At 36.2% G+C, this 26,490-nt stretch overlaps 1 protein-coding gene across 2 annotated transcripts in view; it reads right to left on the bottom strand.

Annotated features, from left to right (window-relative positions):
• The window catches only part of Sp4 (Sp4 transcription factor), a 68,262-nt gene that overhangs the window by 8,745 nt on the left and 33,027 nt on the right, over window positions 1-26,490 (bottom strand). For both annotated transcript variants that reach the window (XM_090332735.1, XM_090332736.1), the window contains exons 4-5: window positions 13,668-13,896; window positions 6,880-7,079 (exon numbers count right to left, since the gene is read on the bottom strand). In XM_090332735.1, coding sequence (XP_090188861.1) covers window positions 6,880-7,079; window positions 13,668-13,896 — 429 coding nt within the window. The remainder of the gene's footprint in view (window positions 1-6,879; window positions 7,080-13,667; window positions 13,897-26,490) is intronic.

Below are 26,490 nucleotides of genomic sequence, written 5' to 3'. Positions count from 1 at the left end.
AATTTATATAGTCCATTAAGACTTTTAAAAATATGGAACTAATACTTATGAGTTATATTTTTATTTTTTTCTGTGCTAATTCTGAGATTTGAATTCAGGGCTTAGATGCTGTCTCTAAGCTTCTTTTGCTCAAGGCTAGTGCTCTACTACCTGATCCTCACCTGTACTTTCAACTTTTTTGGTAGGTAAGAGTTTCATGGACTTTTTTGCCTGGCCTGACTTCAAACAACGATCCTCAGATCTCAGTGCCCTGTAGCTAGGATTACAGGTGTGAGCCACCAGCACCTGGCTCCAGTTCATATTTTATTTTCCCAGTCTCCTTCCTCTGTTTTTCAGTTTCTAATTTCTAGTGATGTATTTCAACCCCTCTCTTTCCTCTTTGCCTCTATTTGTCTACTGAGCATATGAGGCATTATTTTTTTACTTTGAATATTGTATTTTTTCAATTAACTTCCACCTAGTGCCTATCTCCCCGCCCCCCCTCCTCCCTTTCTCTGTTTTGTGTGCATGTGCCAGTTGCAGGGCTTGAATTCAAGACCTGAGCTCTGGGTCCTTAGCTTTTTTTGGTCAAGGATATTGCTCTATCACTTGAGCTATAACTCTTTTTTCCAGCTTTTTTGGGTAGTTAATGGGTTACATATGTGAACCACCATCAATCAGTGTCCAGTTCCAACTCCTCTGCCTATAGCTTAAAGCTTCAAAATAGGGATCCCAGAGAATGAGAAAATTGTTATAAATTGATTGTAATAAATTAGTCAGGTTATGGCTTTCCAGGACAGGCACAGTGGCTCCATCTGTAATCCTAGCTTTCTGGAAGCTAGAGATTGGGGAGATCATGGTCTGAAGCCAGGCTGGGCAAATGTTCATAAGAACTTCACAATGAAAAGGCTATGCATAATAGTGATGTTACTACCATCCCTGCTATTTGGGGAAGTATAAAATGAAAGACAAGTAAGACTTTACCTGGAAATAACTAAGTCAGAAAAGACTAAGATAGAACTCAAATGACAGCCTGTCTAGTGTGCACAATACTTGGTTTGAGCCTCAAATACTACAAATAAGAATTTTACAAAAGGGAAAAATGGCTTTCTATACTGAAGAAAAATATTGTAACCCCAATTAATTTTATTCTCATCAAAAACAATAAAAAACTACACGTAATAAGACTGATCAGTAATAATCTCAAAACAACAACAACAAAACCCTCAAGACCAAATAGAATCATCACCCAGTCCTTAAAGAAAAACCCCAATACTCAAGCTTCTCCATGAAATAGGAAGGGAAGAAATGATAGCAATTTCATTATATAAAGCAAGTATTACAACAAAATGCAGCAACACAAAAATAAGAACTATAGATGAAGTTCTTTGCTGAATACTAATTCCTGCCAACTTAATTCAGTTACATCTTAACAAGAATATACACCATAATCAAGTTGGTTTCATCCAAGGAATACAAGGATGGTTTCAACATATGCAAATTAATACATAAACAGAACAAGAATAAACGATTACATAATTGTCATGCTAATAGCATGGCTTAAATGATAAGAGTATAAGCCATAAGCAAAAAATGCCAAGCAAAAAGCAAGAGGTGCTGAGTTCAAGCCCTGTTTCTGGCATTAAGGAAGGGGAAAAAAAAAAACCCACATCAAATGGTCATCTCATTTGACACAGAAAAAGCCTTTGACAAATTCAATGACCTTTTTATAACAAAAGTTGTAAAGAAATTAGAAATACAAGGAATATACCTGAACTTAATAAAGGTTATATAAGAAAAACCTATAGGCAATATCATACTAGAGGAAAAACAAACCATTTCCCCTAAAGTCAGAAAGGAGACTATTCTCCCTATTCTTTTTTTTTTTTGCCAGTCCTGTGGCTTGAGCACAGGGCCTAAGCATTGTCCTTGGGCTTTCTCAAGGCTAGCACTCTACCACTTGAGCCACAGCACCACTTCTGGCTTTTTCTATGTATATGGGGTGCTGAGGAATCGAACCCTGGTCTTCATGCATGCTAGGCAAGCACTCTTACCAGTAGGCCAAACTCCCAGGCCCTATTCTCCCTATTCTTAATCAATACGGTATTAGAATTCCTAGCCAGAGAATTAAGTCAGAAGAAATAAAGACTGAGATAGGGAGAGAATAGACTATAGAATAGACTATAGATACCACCAAAAGGCATCTAGATTTGATAATCTCAGAAACATAGCACTGTATAAAATCAACACCTAAAAAAATCAGCTACTCTATAAACAAAAAATTAATAGCTTGGCTCAGAGTGTGGCCCACTAGTAGAGTGCTTGCCTAGCATGCACAAAAACCCAGGTTCAATTCCTCGGTACCACATACATAGAAAAGGCTAGAAATGGTGCTGTGGCTCAAGTGGTAGATCTCTAGCCTTGATAAAGCCAACAGAGAGTGCTCAGGCCTTAAGTTCAAGCTGTGCAACTAGCAAAAAAAAAAAAAAAAGAAAGAAAAAGAATAGGCCTAAAAGAATTCAGAACATAAGAATATCAATGTTCGAGAAGTAATGCACCCACTCACTACCTGACGAATATAACTAATCCCTCTGTACATTACACCAACAAAATACAATTAAAAAAAAAAGGAATCCAGAAAATAGCCATATTCAGCAACAATAAAATACCTAGGTAATTAACTTAGCTAAGGAAGTCAAAGACATCTACAATGAAAAGTATAAAACTTTAAAAGAAAAAACTGAAAACACTAAAAATGGAGCCACCCTATGCCAATGGACTAACAATCAATATTATATAGATGGAAAAACTGCCAAAACAATCTACAGATTTAATGTAATATCCTCCAAAGTCCCAGTGTCAGTCTTCACAGAAACAGAAAAATCAAACCAGAAGTTAATAAAATACATGAAAAACCCTGAATAGCAAAAGCAATTCTGAGAGAAAAAAAAAGCAACATTGGAGATATCACAATACCAAACTCCAAATTATACCATAGAGCCACAGTAACAAAACCAGCCTGGTATTGCCACAAAAAAAGGACCCAAAGACCAATGGAACACAGTAGAAGACCAGGAAACTGAACCACACATCTACAACATCATTTAATTTTCAATATATGATATTGGGAAAACTGATTTTCCAATTGCAGAATCTGAATTTGGCCCTCTTTCGCTATCTCACCATGTACAAAAATCAAATCCAAAGGGATCAAAGATCTTAAATTAAGACTTGAATTTTCAAATCTAATAGAGGAAAACACAGGGGAAATTATAGGTACAGGTCTTATTTTGCAGTATAGAAACTTCATGTGCCCAGAAAACAAGCATAACAATTAATCACTGAGACTGCATCTCTACAAAAAACAAAAAACAAAAAACAAAAAACAAAAAAGACAGAAAAAAAAATAATTACCAGAACCAAGAGACAACACAGAACGGGAGAAAACCTTTACCAATCATTAATAGATAAAGGATTAGTTTCCACAATATATAACAAATTAAGCAGCAAAAGAATAAATAAACTACCCAACTAATAAATGGGCAATCTGATCATTCTCACAAAAACAAATACAAATGGCTGATACATGAAGAAATGTTCAACATCTTTAGCTATAAAGGATATTCAAATTAAAAACCACTAAAACTATTTCATCCCAGCCAGAAAGGCATCCATCAAAAAAGCTAGTAACAAGAATGTAAAGAAAAGGCACATTTTCTCATAAAAATGTAAAGTAGAACAACTATTATAGAAGTCACAAAGAGCTAAAACTAGACCTACCTTATCATATGTGAATGATACTTGCATAGCCATGTTTACTGTAGCACTGTTCACAATAGCCAAAGGATGAAATTGGCTGAAGTGCCCAATAACAGATGAATGGATAAAAGAGATATGGTACATATATTGCACAGATTATGTAGCCATAAAGAAAAATGCAGTCATGTCAGGAAAATGAAGGAAATGGAGAACATCATGTTGAGCAAGGTAAACCAAGCTCAAAAAGCTACTATTTGTTTTCATTCATATGGGGAAACTAGACCTAAAGAGCATATATATTCATCAACATGTACATATAACAAACACACACACACACACACACACACACACACACACACACACACACGCGTACAAAGAATACATAGAATTTGATCACAACTACTGGAGTATGTAGGAAGATAAGGGGAAAAAAGATGGAGTTTGAACAATGTAAAGAAAGACGGAGGGTATAACTTTGTATGAAATTGGCTTAATAAACTTCATCGAAAGCTGTCACTGAAAATTCAGCGATGCTGGGGAAAAGGAAGCAACAAGGAGGATTATTCTGAGCAAAATATATGTAGGCCGGAAATCCTGTAGTGGAAGGCATTAGTGTAATTAATACAACCTTTAAAAAGAAAGCTCAAGAATGTAAAATAGACTCAGATGGGAGAAAACAAGCAGGAGGAAGAAGGGCTAATTAACAGGGTAAATGGAGGTGAATATGGTCAAAGTAGTGTATTTACATGTGTAAAATAGAGCAATTGTGGGCCAGGAGTTTAGCTTAGTGGTAGAGTGCTTGCCTAGCATGCAGAAAGACCCGGGTTCGATTCCTTGGTACCACATACATAGAAAAAAAAATGCCAGAAGTGGTGCTATGACTCAAGTGGTAGAGCTCTATCCTTGAGAAAACCCAAGGACAGTGCTCAGGCCCTGAGCCCAAGCCAAGGACTGGCAAAAATAAAATAAAATAAATATATATAGCAATTACGGCTTTAAGATGGGAGAGAAGGATGGGAGAGAGTAAGGGTGATGTACAGGGTCACACTGTTTACATGTGTGGAAATGTCACAATGAAAACTCCTTTGAATAACTATGCTAGTAAAACAAAAACAAAAAATCATGTTTAGGAAAATCAAACAAGCAAAAGGAAAACTTCATAATGCTATCAGAAAAAATGGCTTTTTAAATTAAAACAAACAAACAAACAACAACAACAAAAAAACCCACTGGGTGCTGGTGGCTCACACCTGTAATCCTAGCTACTGAGGAGACTGAGATCTGAAGATCAAGGTTCAAAGCCACCCTGGGCAGGAGAGTCTTATCTTCCAATTAATCACCAGAAATCTGGAAGTGATGCTGTGGCTCAAAGTGGTAAAGCAAAAGAGCTTGGGACAGCCCTGAGTTCAAGCCCTGCAAATGACAGGAATATGGGGAGGCGGAGAGAAGAATCCAAAAACTTGGGATAGAAGATAATTTCATAATTTAAAAATAAAATGAAAGATTTATGTCTAAAAGTGTGAAACTTTCACATGATAAAAGATAATATAAGTGTAGGGTAAAACCACAATATATGAATCATGTAAATAAGAAAAAGGGCTGAAGGTTTGGTGGCAAAGCATTTGTCTAGCAAGAATGATACAATCTGAATTCAAACATTCGTACCACTACAAAACAAAAATTCAGAGAAAGCAATCCAAAGGAATGAGAAACAGTAATGAACAGAAAAAAAATGTAACCAATACACACATGGAAAGATGCTTCATCCTACTGATAATCACTACAAGCACAAATTTTAAAAATAGGAACCATATTAAACAGATAAAAACTTCTGAGGCCTGACAAGCATAGTGAGCACACACTAAATGGAAACTACTAATCATTCTAGCAAAGGAGAGTATAAACTAGTCATTTTAGAGAATCTCTAACTATTACCTACAACCAAAAACATATTTCTATGATTCAATAAATAATTCTACTTCATATGCATATGTTTACTACTTCCTAGCAGCAAAATACTTAGCAACAGCCTTGATAATCTGGGAAATGGATTAGTAGTATAGTCACATGATTTAATATTGCAAAGCTTCTTATTTTCCCCAACCCTGGGATTAAACTCAGGGCTTCATGTTTGCCCAGTTTTCTGGCTCACAGCTGGTGCTCTACTACTTGACCCATAATGCCAGCCTGGATTTTTGCTAGTTAACTGGAGACTGAGTCTTGTGGATTATTTTTTCCAGGTTGGTTTTAGACCTGAAACTTACAGACCTCAGTCTGCTAGTGTGAGCTTCTGGCACCTGGCAGAACATGTCACAGCTCTTAAAAGCAATACACACATGCAACAAACATAAATGAACTATTCCATGAGGAATAGAATTATTCTGTAATGTATCATTTATGCAACATTTCATAATCCACACAAAATATTATTTTATATGGATTCATGATAATATGTGCAGGTAGTAAAATTTAAGGTGCTGAAAAGTCAAAACACATTAAATATTCATGACAATTGTGTTCAATACTGATTTTTTTTTTTTTTTTGCCAGTCCTGGGCTTGAGCTTAGGGCCTGAGCACTGTCCTTGGACTTTCTCAAGGCTAGAGCTCTACCACTTGAGGCTCAGCACCACTTCTGGCTTTTATCTATGTATGTGGTACCGAGGAATCGAACTCGGGTCTTCATGCATGCTAGGAAAGCACTTTAACCACTAGGCCAAACTCCCGGCCCTCAATACTGATTTTTAAGTAACCTGTTTTACTAAAAAATAACAGAAAATATATATTTACAACTGTCAATTCTGCATAACAATCAAATGCATATTTGCTAAATGATTCTTGGTATTTTGATGAATTTTTTGGATTTGTAAAAACAAAAACAAATCCCTTGCTCATCAGTAAGATCATAATGCAGCTTTCTTATCTATTTAAACACTTCAAGGTCATGTAAAAAAGAATATGTAATGTATCTCAGACATGAGGTAAAAAAAATTTATCTTCAACATCAACTACACAATCAGTCAATTCTTTTACCTGAAATTGTATATTTCCAATGTAGTAGCTAACCTACCATCAAAACTCTCATGGAAGCACTGGAAAAAAAGTAAGTAAAAAGGTACAAAGTGTAAAAAAAAGCAACTGACCTGTATGGGTTCTTCTATGTCTCTGAAGCTCATCGCTCCTTGTGAATCTTTTGCCACAAAACATCCAGTTGCATATAAAAGGCCGTTCCCCAGTATGCCAGCGTAGATGTGCTCGGAGGTGAGATGTTTTCCCATAAACTTTTCCACACCCTTCAATATGGCAGATATGTTGTTTCTTCTTTCCTGGTTCATTACTGCTCCTAACAAAAATAAAAAACACTCATTATTACACTTTCCAAACTGGGTTTCTACTTATGGAAAAATAAAAGGGACTTAATAGGATTAAATGAATAAAGTTGATCATAAAGCCACAAGTACAAAGTTTGAAAACTTTAAGTTAAAAGAAAAAAAAAAAGATGTTAGCACTAAACTCAAAACTGCCACAAAAATATGTTAACCTCAGAGCTTATGGTTACTACAGACTATATTTGTCCCTAGTAAAGTTATTCCCTTCATTAATTTTTCAACCAGTTTTTTTCTAGATAGCCCAAGCTGGTCTTGAATTCACCATCTTCCTACCTCAAAGATCCTCCTACCTCTTCAGGTTTTGGAACAAAGTGATATCCCACCACAGCCAGCTAAAATTTCTTTAAATTTGTCAAGTCCTTAAAAGATTGCTCTAAAATATCAAAAGCCTGGCTAATTCCAATCAAAAGTATACAGTACAGTTTTACTTCTACCAAAATAGTGTAAGGAGTTTCACAGTTCCCAGCCAAAGTGGTGAAAATTACAAAACATAGAACAAACAACAACAACAACAAAAACACCATTTCAAGTCTCTGGACATGAATCCAGACACAAATAATAGCAAGCAAGATTTAACAGATTTGTACAGTAAAAGTCTGTGGATCTGAATCAAGACAATTTTTGCCTTCTCCCTCCAACTTCCATGACACAGGGACATTACAGAATGGTGTATCTAAGAATAGGGTTCCCCTTCCTCCTACCTCCCAGTCAGAGTGCTTATCTCCCTAGAAGGAGCAGGACATGGCACTTCTATCCTACCCCCAGCCACTTGTTGCTAAGGCTAAGTTCCAGGTGAGTATAACTCAAGGTAGGAACTCCCTCTTCCACCCAGCATCCAACCCAGGAATGTAAGTTCTACTTTGGATGGGGCATAATAAAAGGGCCATGGGCTGCTAGGCTCTGGGTTACACCTGAAACCCTAAACTACTCTGGAAGATATTTGTGGATCATAGCTTGAAAGAAAGTCCATGAGATTCCATCTCCAATTAGCCACTAAAACTCTTAAGTGAAACTTATGGTTAGCTTTAGGGAAAAAACAACCAAGGACAGTGCCCACGTCCTCAGTACCCAGGTCCTTGAGTGCAAGCCTCAGAACAAGCACGAGGTGTGTGTGGGGGGGGGCACCCATGGTCAAGGGCCCTGGGCTGTTTGAGTTACTCTGTAAGATATTCAAAGGACAGGAGAAGCTAGTTAGGAAGAGCTAAAGCTATTTCTGCCCCTGCAACAGTTCTGCAGCAGTCTTACTATTCCGCTTCCAAGCTTCCACTTAGTTCTTAGAACAAAGGGGTACCCAGAAATGTGCCACTGTCCATTCTCTGGCTCTGAGAGACATGACTCGGTAATTTTGGCCATAATGATTGAAACATACCATCAGAGCTCCAAGTCTCTTCCAAAAGGAACTAATACTTGCAACAAAACTGTAGAAGTTCAAGCCAGGGAGTGCTTTCAAAACAAGTAAATTGCTACAAAAATTATCTGGGATTAAGACTTACAGGTTCCTTGGAGATCTGGCTAAGTTTTAGATTGAAAAGTTAGCCAGACAGAGGCATGGAAAGAAACAGGAGGAATGGGATCTGGGGAGGAACAGAATAAAACACAGATTCTTGGAGGTCAACAAAAATAAATTTTAGCCAGGAAAAGGGGGGGGGGTGTTGAATTGAATCATAATTTTAAGAAAGGGCAATTTACTACTAGCCTGATAAAAATGAAACATTATGAACATTTCTATGTCAATACCTTAGATGAGATGGACAAGTTCATAGAAAGACACAAAATTTAGTCAAAACAAATTTACCTTAAGAGACTGAATTACCTACAAGAAAGAAAACAAAACAAAACAAAACTAGAAACAGCTCTACTGGTGAATTAAAAAAATATGTAAAACAAAGCTTGTTCAAAATATAAAACTACAACTTCCTGAAAAGTCCAAGGATTTAGCAAATAGGAGAACTGACAAATGGGATTAGATTGACTAAAAAGTTTAACACAAGGATCCAGCAACTAAGATAAAAAGACAGGGTAAAGGGGACATCATTACCAGATAAAGGTCTAAAAGAGCTTAATAACCAGAATATATAAGGAGCTCAAAAAAAAAAAGAGTCAATAACCTAATTAATAAACAGGAAAGCCAGGAACCAGTGAGTGGCCCATGCCTTTAATCCTAGCTACTCAGGAGACTAAAATCTGAGGTTTGTGGTTTAAATCCAGCTCAGGCAATAAAAATCATGAGACTCTTCATCTCCAGTTAAACATTAGAAAACAGAAGTGGTGCTGTGGTTCAAAATGGTAGAGTGCTAGCCTTGAGCAAAACAGCTCAGAGACAGCACCTAGGCTCTGAGATCAAGTCCCACAACAGACTCTCCCATTCCTTTCTCCCCTCAAAAGCAAAAGAACAAATAGATCCCTCTCAGAAGAAGGATAAATGGTCAATAAACACATGAAAAGATGCTCACCACCTCTGGTTACAAGGGAGTGAAAAACCACACAGATTTTGTCTCACTCCAGTAAGAAAGACTATTATCATGAGTACAAACAGCATGCAAATTCTGTAAGGATGCAGTGGGGGAATTCTATTGCACTGCTGATGAGAAATTAGTACCATAGAAGGATATAATAAAAATACTTGCATACCCATTTTCATTGCTGTAACATTCACTACAGCCAAGATATAGAAATGACCCAGATGTCCTACAATATATCAAGAACATATGACTGACGGCATACATATATATGCATTTTTATTCATCCATCTAGATTGTCATTTGAGGAATAATGGATAGATCTAGAAAAAATCATGTTAAATGAAGTCAGGTTCAATGTAACAAAGGACACGTTTTCTCTTATGTGGAAGTTAGATATAAAGTACAAACATATAAAAAAGCATATACTGGGTCATATGAATGTATGCTAATCCAACTGACTAAAACATGTTATAGTCAGAGGTAGATCCCAATGGTGTAATTCCTGTGAACAATTACCATACAGCTTAAAAAAAGAAAACCGAAACACCTTTTCTTTTTTCTGAGGGGAGTAGAATTTAAAGGTGTAGGGGAAAATAAATAGTCAGGACTGGTAGGCAAATAAAATTATAGTACTCAATGTACCTATGTGAAAATGAAGCTAGGAAACTTGAGGAGATAGATGGGATTGAGAGAGATAAAGAGGAATGATGGAACAATGACACTGATCAAAATAAACTGACATGCTGAATTGAAACCTTTTTGTACTATTTGCGAAAGATAACATAAATAAGTAAATAGATAAATAAATAAATACAATTTGAAAAAAGAAAACTAAAAGAAGGGAAATTTTCCAAAAAGGAACAATCCTTTGTAGATGGTCAGCAAAGCTGCTTACTGACAAATGAGAGATGAGACTTGTGTTGTTCTTGAGATAATATAAGGAAATTAGAATTTACAATTCATGCTAGTCATACAAATCTGCTCAAAATAAATATTACCAAGATGTGTTAAGATGCACCAAGAACTGTTCCGAATAAAGAGAAGGTCTAGGCCCATCTACAGGTATTGTGCTAAGTTCAAGATAAATAAAAAAGTACAACAACAAAATAGTCTCAAGAGAGATACATCATAGTAAAATAGTGTTTTTTCTATGGGAGAATTATGAGATTTATCTTCTTTTGATTTGTCTATGCTTTAATTTTTTGCAATGAATAGGTATTATTTTTATCGTAAGAAAACTGCATGTCTAATAGTGTTAATAATGCAAAACTACATTGGCAAGTGCCTGTAACACTAATCTAGCTACCTTTTGGGGCGGGAAGTGATCGGAATCCTAAACCCAGGGTCTCAAATATTTTAGGCAAATACTCTACCACTGAGACACAATGTCAGGTCAATCCCAACTATTTGGGAGACCAAGACAGGAGAATGCCAAATTTGAGGCCAGTGTAGGTAATATAGGCAATACAGCAGAACCCTCTCAAAAAAAAAAAAAAAGAAAGAAAGAAAAGTTACACTTATTTTAATAATATGAAGAAATGCTAAGATTTTAAGTTTAAAGAGGAAGATTCCCAGGGCTGGAAGTTTGGCCTAGTGGTAGAGTGCTTGCCTAGCAAGCACGAAGACCCAGGTTCAATTCCTTGGTACCATATACATAGAAAAAGCTGGAAGTAGTGCTGTGGCTCAAGTGGTAGAGAGCTAGCCTTGAGGAAAGCCCACGGACAGTGTTCAGGCCCTGAATTCAAGCCCCATGACTGGCAAAAAAAAGGAATATATACGTGCTGGGTGCCAGAGTCAAGCCTGTAAGCATAAGCATCCAGGGCACTGAAATCCAATCATAATTTGAGGCCATCCCAGACAGAAAAGTCTATGAAAAGGAACAAGCAAAACAGTAGTGTTGGAGGCATAGTTCAAGTGGTATAGTGCCACCCAAGTAAACACAAGGTCTTGAATTCAAACCCTAGTATTGGCAAAACAAACCAACGAACATATACACACACACACACACACACACACACACACACACACATACACACACACAAATATATATATACACACATAGGAAATATATAATGCTGAGACCTATGAATAGTTATACAAAATGTTTTTTTTTTTAATATTTTTTTTGGGGTAGTACAGATGATTTTCTATTTTTTTGTATATCCCAAGTGAGCTGCAATAAAATTACATAATGTTTATAATTTTAAAAAACTGCAGAGGGGCCGGGAGTTTGGCTTAATGGTAGAGTGCTTGCCTAGCATTGTACAAAGACCCAGGTTCGATTCCTTGGCACCACACACATAGAAAAAAGCTGGAACTGGTGCTGTGGCTCAAGTGAGAGAGCACTAGTCTTGAGAAAAGTCCAAGGACAGTACTCAGGCCCTGAGTTCAAGCCCCACAATTGGCAAAAAAAGCAAAAACAAAAAACTGCAGAGAACATGTCCTATTGCCTCTTTCTAAAAAGCCATATTACAACCCCTAAGACCATATAAAGAGATTACAAGAAAAAGAAAATGATAAATTACTATCTCTTAGTAATACAGACTCAAAAATCCTGAACAAAAGACTAGCTAAGCTAAGCAGTGGCTTGAAAGCCCAGTCCTTGGGAGGCTCAGACAAGGAGGATTATGAAACAAGCCTACGTTATATAGTAAAATCCATTTCAAAGAGGAAAAGAAAAAAAAAAAAACAGAACCCAGCAACATATAAAAAGAATTATATGCTATGACCAAGTTGTATTTCTCTCAGGATTGCATAAGTGCTCTGACCTTGAAAAATGTACAATGATGTAATAAAATACCAAAGTGCACATGTTCATAATAAATTCAAGGAAGCATCTGACGCAATTAAACACTCATGATTTTAACGAAAGTGCTTTTTTTTTTTTTGCCAGTCCTGGGCTTGAGCTCAGGGCCTGAGCACTGTCCTTGGACTTCCTCAAGGTTAGAGCTCTACCACTTGAGCCTCAGCACCACTTCCAGCTTTTTTCTATGTATGTGGTACTGAGGAATCGAACCTGGGTCTTCGTGCATGCTAGGCAAGCACTTTACCACTAGGCCAAACTCCCGGCCCCCAAAAGTGGTTTTTTTGAAAAAAGAATATGAAGAGATTTTCCACAACTTGATTATGGGCCCCAGAGCTAATCTCACATATAAAAGCAGAACGACTTGATGCAGTGTTTGTTTGTTTGTTTATTTGTGTTTTGCCAGTCCTGGGGCTTGAACTCAGGACCTGAGCATTTTCTCTACCATTTGAGCCACTGCACCACTTCTGGCTTTTTCTGTGAATGTAATACCGAGTAATTAAACTCGAGTCCTTGTGCATGCATGCACTCTACTACTAGGCCAAACTCCTGGCCCAGACATGATGGTTTTCCCCTAAAATCAGAGACAAAAGAAGGATGTATACTTATGTCCCTTGTACTTAACATTGCATTGGAAGTTCTAGACAAGCCAACTAGGGAAAAAGAATTAAAAACAAAACTTGGCATTCTCCAGAGTGAAATAGAAGTTAAAATAAAACCATTTAGATTTACAGATATCATGATCAGAGAAATTCTAAAGGATCCACTAAGAAAAATACTAAAATGAGTCAGAAGTGCTAAAATAAGTCAGACGTTACAGGATATAAAAATCAACAAAATAAGCATTTTCTGTATACCTGGAATAAACAATCAAGAAAAGTTTTATTTACAGTATTAAGAAAAGTAACAGAAACAAGTTTAAAAACATGAAAATATATACTCTATAAGCTAAAATGTATTAATGAACTAAGTAATGACTTAAGTAAATTTGCATGGAGCAATACTGTTAAGTAGGTAATTACACCCCCCCACTCCATAATGAAATGACAACCTCAATATAATTCATACCAGATCCCATCTAACATCTTTGTAAAAACTGAAAAGCTAAAATTCCACCATGGAATTGCAAATGCTTCAAAACAGTTAAAACAGCTTGGAATAATAGCAAAGCAGAATGATTCATATTTCCAGGCTTTGAAAGTCACTATAAAGATAGACAGTATGGAGACCAAGACTTTAAGGCTTCAAGAGAATAAAGAGTTAAAAACAACATTTACCTTCCTTCTCCTTCCCTACAATTAGGACAAGAACAAGCAACTCTTCGAAGCCTCTTGCCAGGTTGTACCTCTTGATCGGAAGTCTGCTGGCCTTGCTGCAAATGCACTTGCGTGAGTTGGTCAGGACTAACAGCACCTATCGTTGCATTAGCAATTCCTCCAACTGCCACCGTTACAGGAGCTATAGTAGCTTGCTGGACTTTTACTCCATCTTGTCCTTGCTGCTGACCTAAAGAGGAAGAAAAAACAGAATAGTGTAATGTTTTCTATTCTTACCAATTAGTCCATACTCCCAGTCTGTATAATATATCTCATTTACGGCAAGAAAAATTAAGAAAGCTAAACAAAAGATGAAGTTTTATGGATATTTTATCACTTCTAAATATCTTAATTTAAGCAAACATCTGAGTCATTCTTTTAGCATGTACATAGTTAAATGTGTTTTATTTTTTTTCAAACAAGGTCTCACTAGGCTAGCCTTGGACTCTCAATCCAGTTATCTCAACATTCCCAGTTAAGGAATTATAGATGTGTATCACCATACCTGGTCTAATTACATTTTTAAATGCAAAATCATCCATGCCTCTTACAGGCTATTACTAGAACAATATAAAAGACATCCAGGGTATTATTATAGCCCATGTTTTATAGCACTCATCTCTCAGGTTAGTGATACTAATTTGACTTCTCTATGCAAGAATATACAAAAATAATGTACAGTATGACTAAGAAAACTATGCATGGCATAGTCTGACCTTAAAGAGCATCTTATACCCACTCTTTTTCTTACACTCATAGGATGTGTAAACATGAAAGTATGTGAATGGATGTCATGCACCTGTGGCTCATGCCTGTAACCCTAGCTACTCAGGAGGCTGAGATCTGAGGATCATGATTCAAAGCCAACCCCAGGCATGAAAGTCTGTGAGACTCTCATCTCCACTTAACCACCAGAAAACCAGAAGTTGCGCTCTGGCTCAAATGGTAAAACACTAGCCTTGAGCTGAAAAGCTCAGGAATAGCATCTAGGCCCAGAGTTCAAGCCCCATAACTGACAAAAAAAAAAAAAAAGAAGTATGTGAATGGAATGAAAAGAAAACATCAATTCATGAAAAGGGTTCCTATCCTAGTGATTTGACATAAAGATTAAATAAATTACTAGTTATAGATCCCATGACAGGGAATTATTACATGATACATACTGTCATTATTAGTACTACAAGGGAAAAAAAATATGCTACCAGAAACACACAAGTGCAGGATATAAAAAAAGCGCTTGTTTTAAGATTGCACTTGGCACACTTAAAACATGGAACAAGTAAGACAGAAAAATTACTAAGGAAATAGAATCTACATATTTTCTAAATAAAATTAATCTTGCTTTCCTAGCCAAAGTGCTCTCAACCTCCTCTGTGAATCTACTCCTGTAGTTAAAATTAAAATACAGTCATCCTTCAGTATCCACAGCAATTAGTTTCATGATCCCCTTGCCAATGTACAGATAACAAAAATCTGTAGATGTTTAAGTCTCTTACATAAAATGACATAATATTTGCATATAAACTGTACCCATCTTCCTACTAATTTACACAGCCTTAATATGAGCTATCTGCTACACGGTAAATTCTGTGAGTAGTTGTTATACTGTATTGTTCAGGGAATAATGACAAGGAAAAAACTTTTTAGCAAAGATACATTTATTTCTCCAAATATTTTCATCTATAGTTGGTTAAATCCGATTACATACAACCTGTAGATACACTAGGCTGAATACAAAAATATGTATCTTGTCACTGCTTTAGTAAAATTAGATTCACTTCAATTCTTTTATAGAAGCTTACATTTTTGTTCATCTTGGAGTTGGCATGATGTGATAACCAAAGCTATGTAAATGATATCAGAAGTTGTGAATTCCTAACTGTGCACTTGGAAATCCTTTTTTCTCATTTCTAAAAAGAGTCACACTGAATTTGGTAAAATTTCTATCCTCTACTTAATTTAAAGAGTTGTTTCTGAAACACAGGCTCAATGGTTTCCCTCATTTGTAATAATTAGTACAAATCTAGGACTCTCCTAGAAGAGGATTACAATAACTTAAAACCTAGGTACATAATGTCATATAGAATGAGACCAAATAAAAGGATCTCTAGGATATGGAAACAAGAGCTTTATTTTGTGTGATTATTGTTCTTAAAATACTATGTTACTTCTCCTCTTTTTTGCCCTTTAGTTAATCTCATATTGTTACTGTATCTGGCTTTGTTATCTGGTATATTGTATATACATTTGTTTATTTGAAATAGGAAAGAGAAGGGGAAACAAGATGATTAGGAGGGGGTGGGAGGAGGGAAATGGGGACAAAAACATGAGAAGGCGTATCAATGTGTGAGAAGTAATGGGCCTACTATCTGGCAAATGTAACTGTAATCCCTTTAAATAAATTTAAAAAAGAGTTGTTTTTGAAGTTCAAGTTGCTTCAATGCAATGTTCTTTGAGCACATATATGTTACTTCAAATGTTACTTAGATTGATAAATATGACCCTGGGTAAAGCAAATTAGTCAAACTAGCTGTGTACCCAGAAGCACAGTATTGCACATACTCCCTTTAAACTCAGTTCTGAATGAGTACTATATAGTCTTTAGAGTTGTGATCCTTAGGGAGACCAGGTACTTCCATAAATTGGTAAATATTCCTTATATCCTGAGATCATGAGGTATTTTCAGGCAATTGTTCACTCAACAGTTGACCTTTTCCTTCCAATTGCATTTTTTTTTTTTTTTTTGCCAGTCCTGGGCCTTGAACTCAGTGTCTGAGCACTGTCCTTGGACTTTCTCAAGGCTAGAGCTCTACCACATGAGCCACAGCACCATTTCTGGCTTTTTCTATGTATATGTGGTATCAAGGAATTGAACCTGGGTCTTCATGCATGCTAGGCAAGCACTTTACTACTAGTTCAAACTCCCAGCCCCAACTGCATTCTTAATATAACCTATGTAGTAATAAATGACAGCTTAAGGATCTCTGATCCAGCAGATTCCTCCCCACTCTTTGATCATTTTCTTAACTAACTCCAAGCCTCTACATTATGAACACTTGTTTTTTCTCAAGGTTAAACAACTTGACAAGTTATTCCAATAAATACTAGGAGGAAAATTATATTAGAGTTTATATATTTAATACTCATAATGGTAACTTCTTCATCAATGTGTCTTATAGACAGCTCAAGTTTAATGTACTACCATCCACTGGTTTGCACTGCTACTAATAAGCCATACTAAGACCTGAAGAGTCAATTTTATCAAGCTCTCAGCCAGTACCATGTATTAACTTTTTCTTTCCTTACTGTTCCTGATATTCAGCTGGCCCTGAAAAACTCAAGCCTGAATCTTTGTTATCTACCACTATATCACTATTTAAGTTTTGTCTCATTTGCCTTAAAATTACTGTTTTTTTTTTGTTCAAGTGTGAAGTGTCATGAAAGCAGGTATCTTTTTCTTTTTGAACCTTTCATTTTTTTTAATGGTAAGAAAACTTGGCAGAATTTATTAAGAAAGCAAACAGACTGAAAAGCCAGAGGCACATTCTAACAGAGTATGGATACTCAAAGTGAGAGATACTGAACTCTTTGACATCATTATTTTAATGATAAAGGCAGGATCCGACTTAAAGTTATGCAATCATAGGTGTTTATCTTTATCTTTACCACTTGGAACCTTTCATTTTTTGAAATTATTTTTAAGTAATTGTACAAAGAATCTGCAATTCAATTGTTTCTGAATAAAACACATAGTGATCAACGTCATCCTGTTCTCATCTTCGCCATCCCTCTCAATTCTACCCTTTCCCTCAATTTTCTTAGTTTTGGAGGATACACACTGAATTTTGTAACAGCATTCTCCCTTACCCTCTCTTCCTCTCTTCACTTATCTACTCCTCATCCTCTTGATCTCCCCATTTTTTTTTAAATTTATTTATTTATTTTTTTGTTGGCACCACTTCCGGCTTTTTTCTACATATGTGGTACCGAGGAATCGAACCCGGGGCTTCGTGTATGTTAGGCAAGCACTTTAACCACTAGGCCAAACTCCCGGCCCCGATCTCCCCATTTTTTAAGAGTATTTTTTATTAAAGAATTTATTAACGTTGATTTTTACATCATATTTTAAATGACATGATCTCCCCATTTTTAAGTTCCCATTTCCCTAGTGATTATTTTGTTGGACTGTGAACGAGTCTAAGAAATTACACTGTTTTGAGCTCTTCCCTGAAGGTGTTATGCTATGTATATTTGGATACCACTTAGTAATGTAATAAAGCTTGACTACATCCTCACTGATACACCTAACACATAATAAATAAATGGAAGCTCCCACTTCCCCCTGCCAAAAAAAATATCAAGAATGATGGATTAAGCTTGTAATCCTAGCTACTTAAAAGGGAGAGATGGGGGAAGAGGAAAATAATTGAGAACTGAGACTCAGATCAAAAAGTTCACGAGTCCAGCTCAATCAATGGCTGGGCCTGATGGAAGGTACACACACTACCTAGCTACAGGGAAGTACAATGGCTGGATGCAGTATCATACATCTGTCAGTCCCAGAGATGGAGAAAGATGGGAGCACAAGTAAAAGGACTGTAGCTCAGGCTGATCTAGGCTTAAGTGGCTGACTGCCTGCCTAGCAAGTGCCAGATTCTGAGTTCAATCCCTATTACACCAAAATAAATAAATAAGCAGATAAAGAAAAACAGATAAATTAATTTATGTTCCAATCTTTTTTTCTAAATGCCCATTTTACAAATACAATCCTAAAGTCCTTATATACAAAATCTTAGTATATCTTCTTTTAGGCTATTTTCTTTATTCATTGAATCTAAGGGATTTGTAGTTAAAAGGTGCATCTGCATAGTAGTGTATTTATGCTATCATTCTATTACCAAGATCATCATCCTAATCCTGGCCCTCGTTATTTTATCTTTCCTAGATCAAATGTATCCTTTCCAGAAAAGAACAAAAACATGCTGCCAGAAAACTGAAGAGGTACTTTTCTGATTTCAGCATTTCCATGCCACTTCCATGTCAAAACTGCCCATGTTCCTCCACTGAGTAAAACCGGGCAGCCAAGACACTCCACTACATAGTCCAGTTAATGCTACATTCTAAGTACATTTTCTCATGAGTATTATAACATTGTTCTGATGTATTTGACATGATAAGCTATTCCATCCCTCTCAAAACTCAAGTCTATGGGCTTACTATTTGCTCAAGAACCTGTTCACTGTTAGCTCATTTCCTTCCACCCCCTTCAAGCATAACTCAAATCTAAATTTTTGTAACATGATAAAAGATTTGTCTTAGTGGATTTACTGTATTTCTAGTATCTCATTTTCTAGTCAAACTATTAAAATTAGGTGTCCATCACATCAGTCTGCTAAAAATCATAACAGGGTAGTAATTTCTTTATTGGTAAATCCAAAGACACTTTCTCAATGGATTTTCCTCCAACTCCCCTGAGCATCTAGAACTGCTAATCCCATCTTTCCTGAAATTCTCTTCTCCCTGTGCCTCACTAATATTGTTCAAACTGCTGTCCCTCCTCCTCTTTTGACTACTCTACTTGGATGTCCTGGCCAAGCTTTATTGTTCTGAAATGGCTACATTACTCTCTAGGGTGTCTTCTTATTTAAACTGTCTTTGCAAGTGATCTCATCCAGTTTTATAACATGTACTATCATGTATAGCCAATGTCTCCCAAATCTATACTGTTTGTTCAAATATCTTTCATAAGTGTCACATTCTTCCTGTCATGTGCCAAGGAATATTTACATCCAGAATGCTCACAGAGGAAAAAAAAGGAATGTTCGTAGGCAATCTAAGAACCAGAGAGATTACCCACTTTCTGAATCTAGGTCTTGTCCAAATTAAAAAAAAACAAACTTGAAAGTCATTCTTGCTTCTTTTTCATCTCTTTCATCCCCTATAACAATGGTAGCCATCAGTTTATAACTGCAGTAAGTTACTTTACTGGACATTTCACATGTATTATTTAATCAACTCCTCACATCTCCATGAGCTGAGAATTACTCTCCTAATTTTATAATGGGGAAACTGAAAATCCTGAGAGGTCAGCAAAGCACCCAAGACCACATAATCCATGTGACCCGACTGGATTTGTCCAAAAGCTATTTTCCTTCTGCCATATATATACTAATCATATTGGTCAGTAGGCCCCACTGCAACTACCTCTTCAAAATACTGCGAGTTTGTCCATTTTCTCCTTTCCTATTGTTCATCAGTATAGTTCCCTATTACCTTTATGTCAGTCTTTGCACTTCCTATATGCACATTATAGATCTAGTTCCACTCAAAGGTCAACAAGTCCTCTATGTGTTCACAATGAAGTCAACATTTCCTAGCACAGTACATTAATTTTTGTAATCTAGTTATTGTTTACTTTCATAGGTTCATCTCTTGGCATTCCTCTTCCGCTCCCACTCTGATGACCACATCTAGTAAACTACTATTTTTCTTATGAGTTTGATTGATCTTGGGACTTAATATAATGAGTGGAATCTAACATATTCTGCTACCACTAAATCATTTCTCTTGGACAGGCAAAAGCCCTGTCATTTTACATTTTATGTTATCCTGTTAGGTCATTATACCAATAGATTTCATAAGATTATCTTTGAGTCACTTCTCTCCCCTATGTTCTCATAATATAATGTGAATGATTAAACCATAATCATAATAATTATATATCACATATTATACAGTATAGCAATACAGTAACTGTATCTTATAAATGTTTTCCTTGCCAGGCACTGGTACCTCATGTCTGTAATCCTAGCTACTCAGGAGGCTGAGATCTGAGGATAGCAGTTCAAAGCCAGCCCAGGTATGAAAGTCTGTGAGACTCTTATACACAATTAATCACCAGAAAACCCAAAGTGGTGCTTGGCTCAAGGGGTAGAGAAGTAGCCTTTAGCTAAAGAGCTCAGGGACAGCACCAGGCCCAGAGTTCAAAGCCCTATGACTGACAAAAATAAATAAATAAATAAATGTTTATCTCCATTTCTATTAGAAAGTGTTCTTCAAGAGTTATATAAGCAAAAAAAAAAGTATGGTCTCATATAATTTTCTATTTCTGAAAGTGATTTTCCTGAGTTAATTAGACATATAAATCAAAGATTAGCTTATGTGCTAGAGTATTTAGTCATTGTGTTAAAATTATGAGTACAGGAATTTCTCCTAATTTTCCCCTTTTTAAAAATTATGCTGAATTGTTAAATTGAATGATTGACCAGCACAAAGGTGGACCACATAAAATTATCAGTACAGGTAAAGTGCCTTAGGCAGACAATGAGAAACAGAAAAATCCACAAGTGTTTAACCAATCATGTATCAAATGATTTCAAGGGCCTGGGGTGGCCCACAGGGTGCAGGCTCACCCATGGACTATAGAATAAAATCTTCATTAAGATTACAACTGTTGTTGCTTAATGTTTTAAAAAAAACTTTACTTAATCTAGAGCAATATCTGTATGGTTGGTAAAGCTTCACTTTGTGTATTTCTTAACAGCTTCAGATCTGTCACTTTTAATTTGTACCACAAAAAATAAACAATTGTTTGACATGAAAAAAAACCATCACAACTGTTTTTTAAGTCAATCAGGACTATAATAAACAACAAACAAAAAAAGCTATCAAATAGGAAAAATAGGTGGTTTGTGGGTATAATGATATGTTCAAAATCTATTGATAAAGATATTAAAATACTTAAGAAGTTATGCCAATGATAGTGCTGGTAAAAATGTTAAAGAATAAATCATTATAGAAACAAATTATGTGTTTCCAGCCAAATGATACCAGAAAACATGATAAGAAAAAGCTGTTTGCTCTCTTTCTTCTGAAACTCTTATCTCAGATCCCTCTCTCTTAAATCACGGAATATGTTTATAAAGTAAATTTTAAGCTAGATGGGGTGTGTCATGTCTTAATTCTAGCACTTGAAAGGCCAAGGAAGGAAGATTACTAGTTAAAGGGCAGTGTGATACACAACACTCCCACCTCCCCCTCCCCACAAACAAAAAAGAAAGAAGGGAAAATGAACTAGTTCAGAATTTCTTGGTATGGTTAACTTCATAGTGCAGTGGGACAGACTGAGAGGATGGGCCTTTTTTTTCCCCCATGCTGCATGGTGGTAGAAGCATTTCAAGCATCTTTTGAACAGCAATCTTTTTTATTCATCTTTTTTTTTTCTTCTGAGTAAGAAAAGTGGGATAGTTGTAATAGGACAACTGCACGGTAGGCAGTCTTAAGACATGTGAGTTACTTAATATCTTTGGGATATTTAAAATAGTAATTTGTTTCCTGTCAATTTTTCTTTAAAGTCAATAGAGCAGTAAAATATGAGATTCAAATTTTCTACTGGGAAAGTGAAAAGTGTTTAACTAGCAAAGATAATTGGGATAGTCTATATAGAATAGCCTTATTCTCTGCATTTTTAGGCAGGTAACCTACACCTGACTCAAGAAAGTATTATTACAGCTTTATGTTCAACATACTTAAGTGCCTAAGAGATTAAGGACTGTGTTAAAACTCCTGGTCTTGTTTATCAGGTAACATCCCATTCTACCACAGTATTAATTCCAAATTATTTCCACCAAAAGTTACTTAGCACATCGGTGCTGTTTTATATCATTTGTCTGTTAGCTATCAAAGTTATTAGCACATTGGAAATACTCAACAAATGTTTCTTAAATAAAATGAATGATTATCTAGAATCCGAATAAAATATAGAAACTTTCTTATGAAAGAATGCACCACTGCCCCAAAATTAAAATACAAAAAAACAAAAAAGCTACCTCGTTGGATAAGGTGGTTCACACCTAGCTACCCAGGAGGCTGAGATCTGAGGATTCCGGTTAAAAGCCCCAGCACTAAAGACCATGAGATTCTTGTCTCCAATTAACCACTAGAAAACTGGAAGTGGCACTGTGGCTCCAGGAGTAGGGTGATAGCCTTGAGCTAAAGACCTCAAGGACAGCTCCCAGGCCCAGAGTTCAAGCCCCAGGACAGACAAAAAAAAAGAATGTATCACAAAGTTACCAGATGATAGACCTTTTTCAATATGCATGTAATGGACAGCTCAAATAGTAATTGTTTAAAAAGACTAAGTCAAAGACCAACAAAATAAGTACCAGGAAATGGGTACTTGGGGAGAGTAGGACCAAGGCGGGAGGAAAAAAAGAACAGAGGGAGTAGTGGAAGAATGCAGGCAAGAATTCATTGTATAAACCAAACAATTGAGAAATGTAAGGGAAGGGGTGGGCTGAAAAGGGGTGAAGATGTTGAAGTGATGACACAGATCAAGATACATTGCACACATAAACTGCTTTGTTAAACTGTAAAAAAAATTCAATACATAAACTATAATTAGGATAAGCAAGGAGAGGGGTGAGTTGGGAAGGGGTGAGTGAGAATGTTGAAAGGGGTGACATTCATAAGCTGCTTCCGTGAATTGTACAACTACTTTAAGTATTTTTTTAAGATAGTAAAAAAAAAAAGATAAACATTTACCATAATTACTTCTACTTCATTAGTGTGAAATTCAGATAATTTGAGAGCTGATCCCAACTGTAAACTGCAACTTGCTATTGTAACCATTGTATCTCTTCCTTCTCAGATGTGGGATTTATCTTATATAATCTATTATCCAAATTCAGCAAGAACACTATTACAAGATACACTGAAAAAAATTATAGATTTGTCACTTATAACCTAAAAATAGCTTAGCATTACAGATAATATACACCCATAGAAGTTTTCTGATTTTTAAAAACAATGCATTCTCAACATAGGAAACTGAAGAAAATAAAACCATCCATATTGCATTTACCCATAGACTAACTCTGTTACTTTTTGATGTATTTAGGTCTAATCTTTGTTTAGTACATTAGGATGCTGATGCAGCTACTATGTAATAAGGCTGAGTTCTGCTTATTAATAAGTACTTTCAAGTTATGACAAATTCATTTAACATAATGGTTACAAATATTTCATTAACTATATATCCTAACTTATAAAACCTTTGCTTTACTATTAAACATTTAGGTTATTCCACTTACGATCAATAATGTAACTATATAAATAATGAGCAACTTAAAAGTACTTTTATCTTCCTTCCTTCCTTCCTTCCTTCCTTCCTTCCTTCCTTCCTTCCTTCCTTCCTCCCTCCCTCCCTCCCTCCCTCCTTTTCTTTCTCTCTCTCTTTCTTTCTTTCTTTCTTTCTTTCTCTCTCTCTCTCTCTCTCTCTCTCTCTCTCTCTCTCTTTCTTTCTTTCTTTCTTTCTTTCTTTCTTTGTTTCTTTCTTCTTTCTTTTTTCCCTTGGTTGTAGGGCTTGAATTCTGAGCCTGGGCACTGTCCCTGAGCTCTTCAGCTCCAGGCTACCACCCTATCTCTGGAGCCACAGCACCTCTTCTGGGTCTCTAGTGGTTAAATGGAGATTAAGAGGCTCACAGACTTTAGTGCCCGGGCTGGCTTTGAACTGCCATCCTCAGATTTCAGCCTCCTGAGTAGCTAGGATTACAGGCATGAGCCACTACGCCTGGCCTAATACTTTTATGTCCAAAGAATGGAGTCTTCAAAGTCGTCACTTGCATTTACATATGCTTTATACAGATTATGGAGTTACATGAGTACATATGAGCGCTTCATTCATGTAATTTCCACTAGAAATAAATAAAATAGTGTTATTACTCATGCACAAGAGAAATTCAGTGAGAATTTTAAACAGACCAAAAAGAAAAATTTGATAAAGCCAAGGATATAACTCATTAGTATAATGCTTGCCTAGACTATGTGAGATATCCTGATCTCAGAGCTGCAAAAAAGAGATAGAATGAAGAGGAGAGTAAGAAAGAGAGAGACAACCATAGAGGACCAGAACTGTTATTTTCACTGTGGTTTAAAACACAAGTGATTCTTGTGCTCATCTAATATTCTTTACTTCCTAAAAATCTAATTTAATTCAGTAAGATGAAGAAGTAATAGGTGATTATAAAATAATTAGTTGGGGGCTGGGCAGGTAGCCTAGTAGTAGAGTGCTCTCCTTGTATGCACAAAGCCCTGGGTTTGAGTCCTCAGTACCACATACACAGAAAAAGCAGGAAGTGGTGCTGTGGCTCAAGTGGCAGAGCACTAGCCTTGAACAAAAAGTGTCCAAGGGTAATGCCCAGGCCCTCAGTTCAAGCCCCAGGACTGGGAAAAAAAAAAAAAAGATAAAATGAAAATTCTAAAAAGTCCACAATTAGAATGTTATACTTCAGGAAGATGATCAAATATTAAGCTCAAATGAAAAAAAAAATCAAGTTTGTTGCTATAGTCACAACATAATTCAAAAGAAAAAGATATTCCACTCACAACTTCAACAATAACTATGCATAACCACAAAATCCATTTAATTAGAAATATAAATAATCTTGAAAAAGATTTGACAAAGGACATAATAACCAAGATAGAAAGAAATGCAAGTTCTCTCATGAAAAGAATCACTATTGTAAATATACTTATTTTGCTATAATCTTTCTCGAAGGTGAAAATTTCAAAACTGTAGCTGATTCAAATATTAAGAAAGCAGAATAGCTGGGAGCCAGTGGTTCACACTTGTAATCCTAGCTACCCAGGAGGCTAGGATCTGAGGATAGTGGTTTGAAGTCAGCCCTTGCTTATGACTCTTATCTCCACTAAACTACTCAGAAAAAGCCAGAAGTCACACTGTGGTTCAGTTAGCAAAGTGATAGTCTTGAGCAAAAGAAGCTCAAGGGCAGGGCCCAGGCCAAGTTCAATCTCCAAGACTAGCAAAATAAAAAGCAGGAAGATTTATTACAAAGGTATAGTAACTTTAAAGTTTGGTAATGCTTTGGAAACAAGATACATGATGGAATAAACAGTCTAAAATAGAAGTATGTACACGTGGGGTGGGGGTAGGGGGGAGGGAAATGGGGACCAAGATATGAGAAAAATTATCAATGTATGTGAATTAATGCACCTCCTATCTGGAAAATATAATGTAACCCTTCTATTAATTACAATAAAAAATACATAAAAAAGAAGTATGTACACGTATACATGTGAATAAATTTGGCACTGCTAAAAATTACACCTCAAATCAAAGAGGAAGGAAGAATTTGACTATTGACTACCTGATATATGAAAGAATAAAAAGCAAGCCAGGTACCAGTGACTCATGCCTGTAATCTTAGCTACTTAGGAGGCTGAGATCTGAAGATCAAGGTTTGAAGCCAACCCAGGCAGGAAAATCCAATGAGACTTATCTCCAATTAACCAGCCCCCTCAAAATGGAGCTGTACTTCAAATGGTAGAGTGCTAGCTTTGAGCACCCAAGCCCTGAGTTCAGGCCGAGGGCCAATATAAAAAAAGCATTTCAATTATACCATTTACAAAACCATTCTAAAAAGATTTTTTTTAATTATTATTATTATTTTTTTTTTTTTGCCAGTCCTGGGCTTGAGCTCAGGGCCTGAGCACTGTCCTTGGACTTTCTCAAGGCTAGAGCTCTACCACTTGAGCCTCAGCACCACTTCCAGCTTTTTTTCTATGTATGTGGTACCGAGGAATCGAATCCGGGTCTTCATGCATGCTAGGCAAGCACTTTAACCACTAGGCCAAACTCCCGGTCCCAAAGGATTTTTTTAAGTAAGTAGGATTATAGATGTGACCATCAGCTAACAAGATTCTTTTTTTAAAAACAAAACAAAACAAAAGCAAGACAAAAACAAAAACAGTGAAGCATAAAACA

Source organism: Megascapheus bottae, chromosome 5 (genome assembly GCF_031878675.1).
Source record: "Megascapheus bottae isolate mThoBot1 chromosome 5, mThoBot2.hap1, whole genome shotgun sequence".
Taxonomy (NCBI): Eukaryota; Metazoa; Chordata; class Mammalia; order Rodentia; family Geomyidae; genus Megascapheus; species Megascapheus bottae.
The sequence above is the reverse complement of the archived record's forward strand: the minus strand, read 5'-3'. Positions and strand labels throughout refer to the sequence as shown.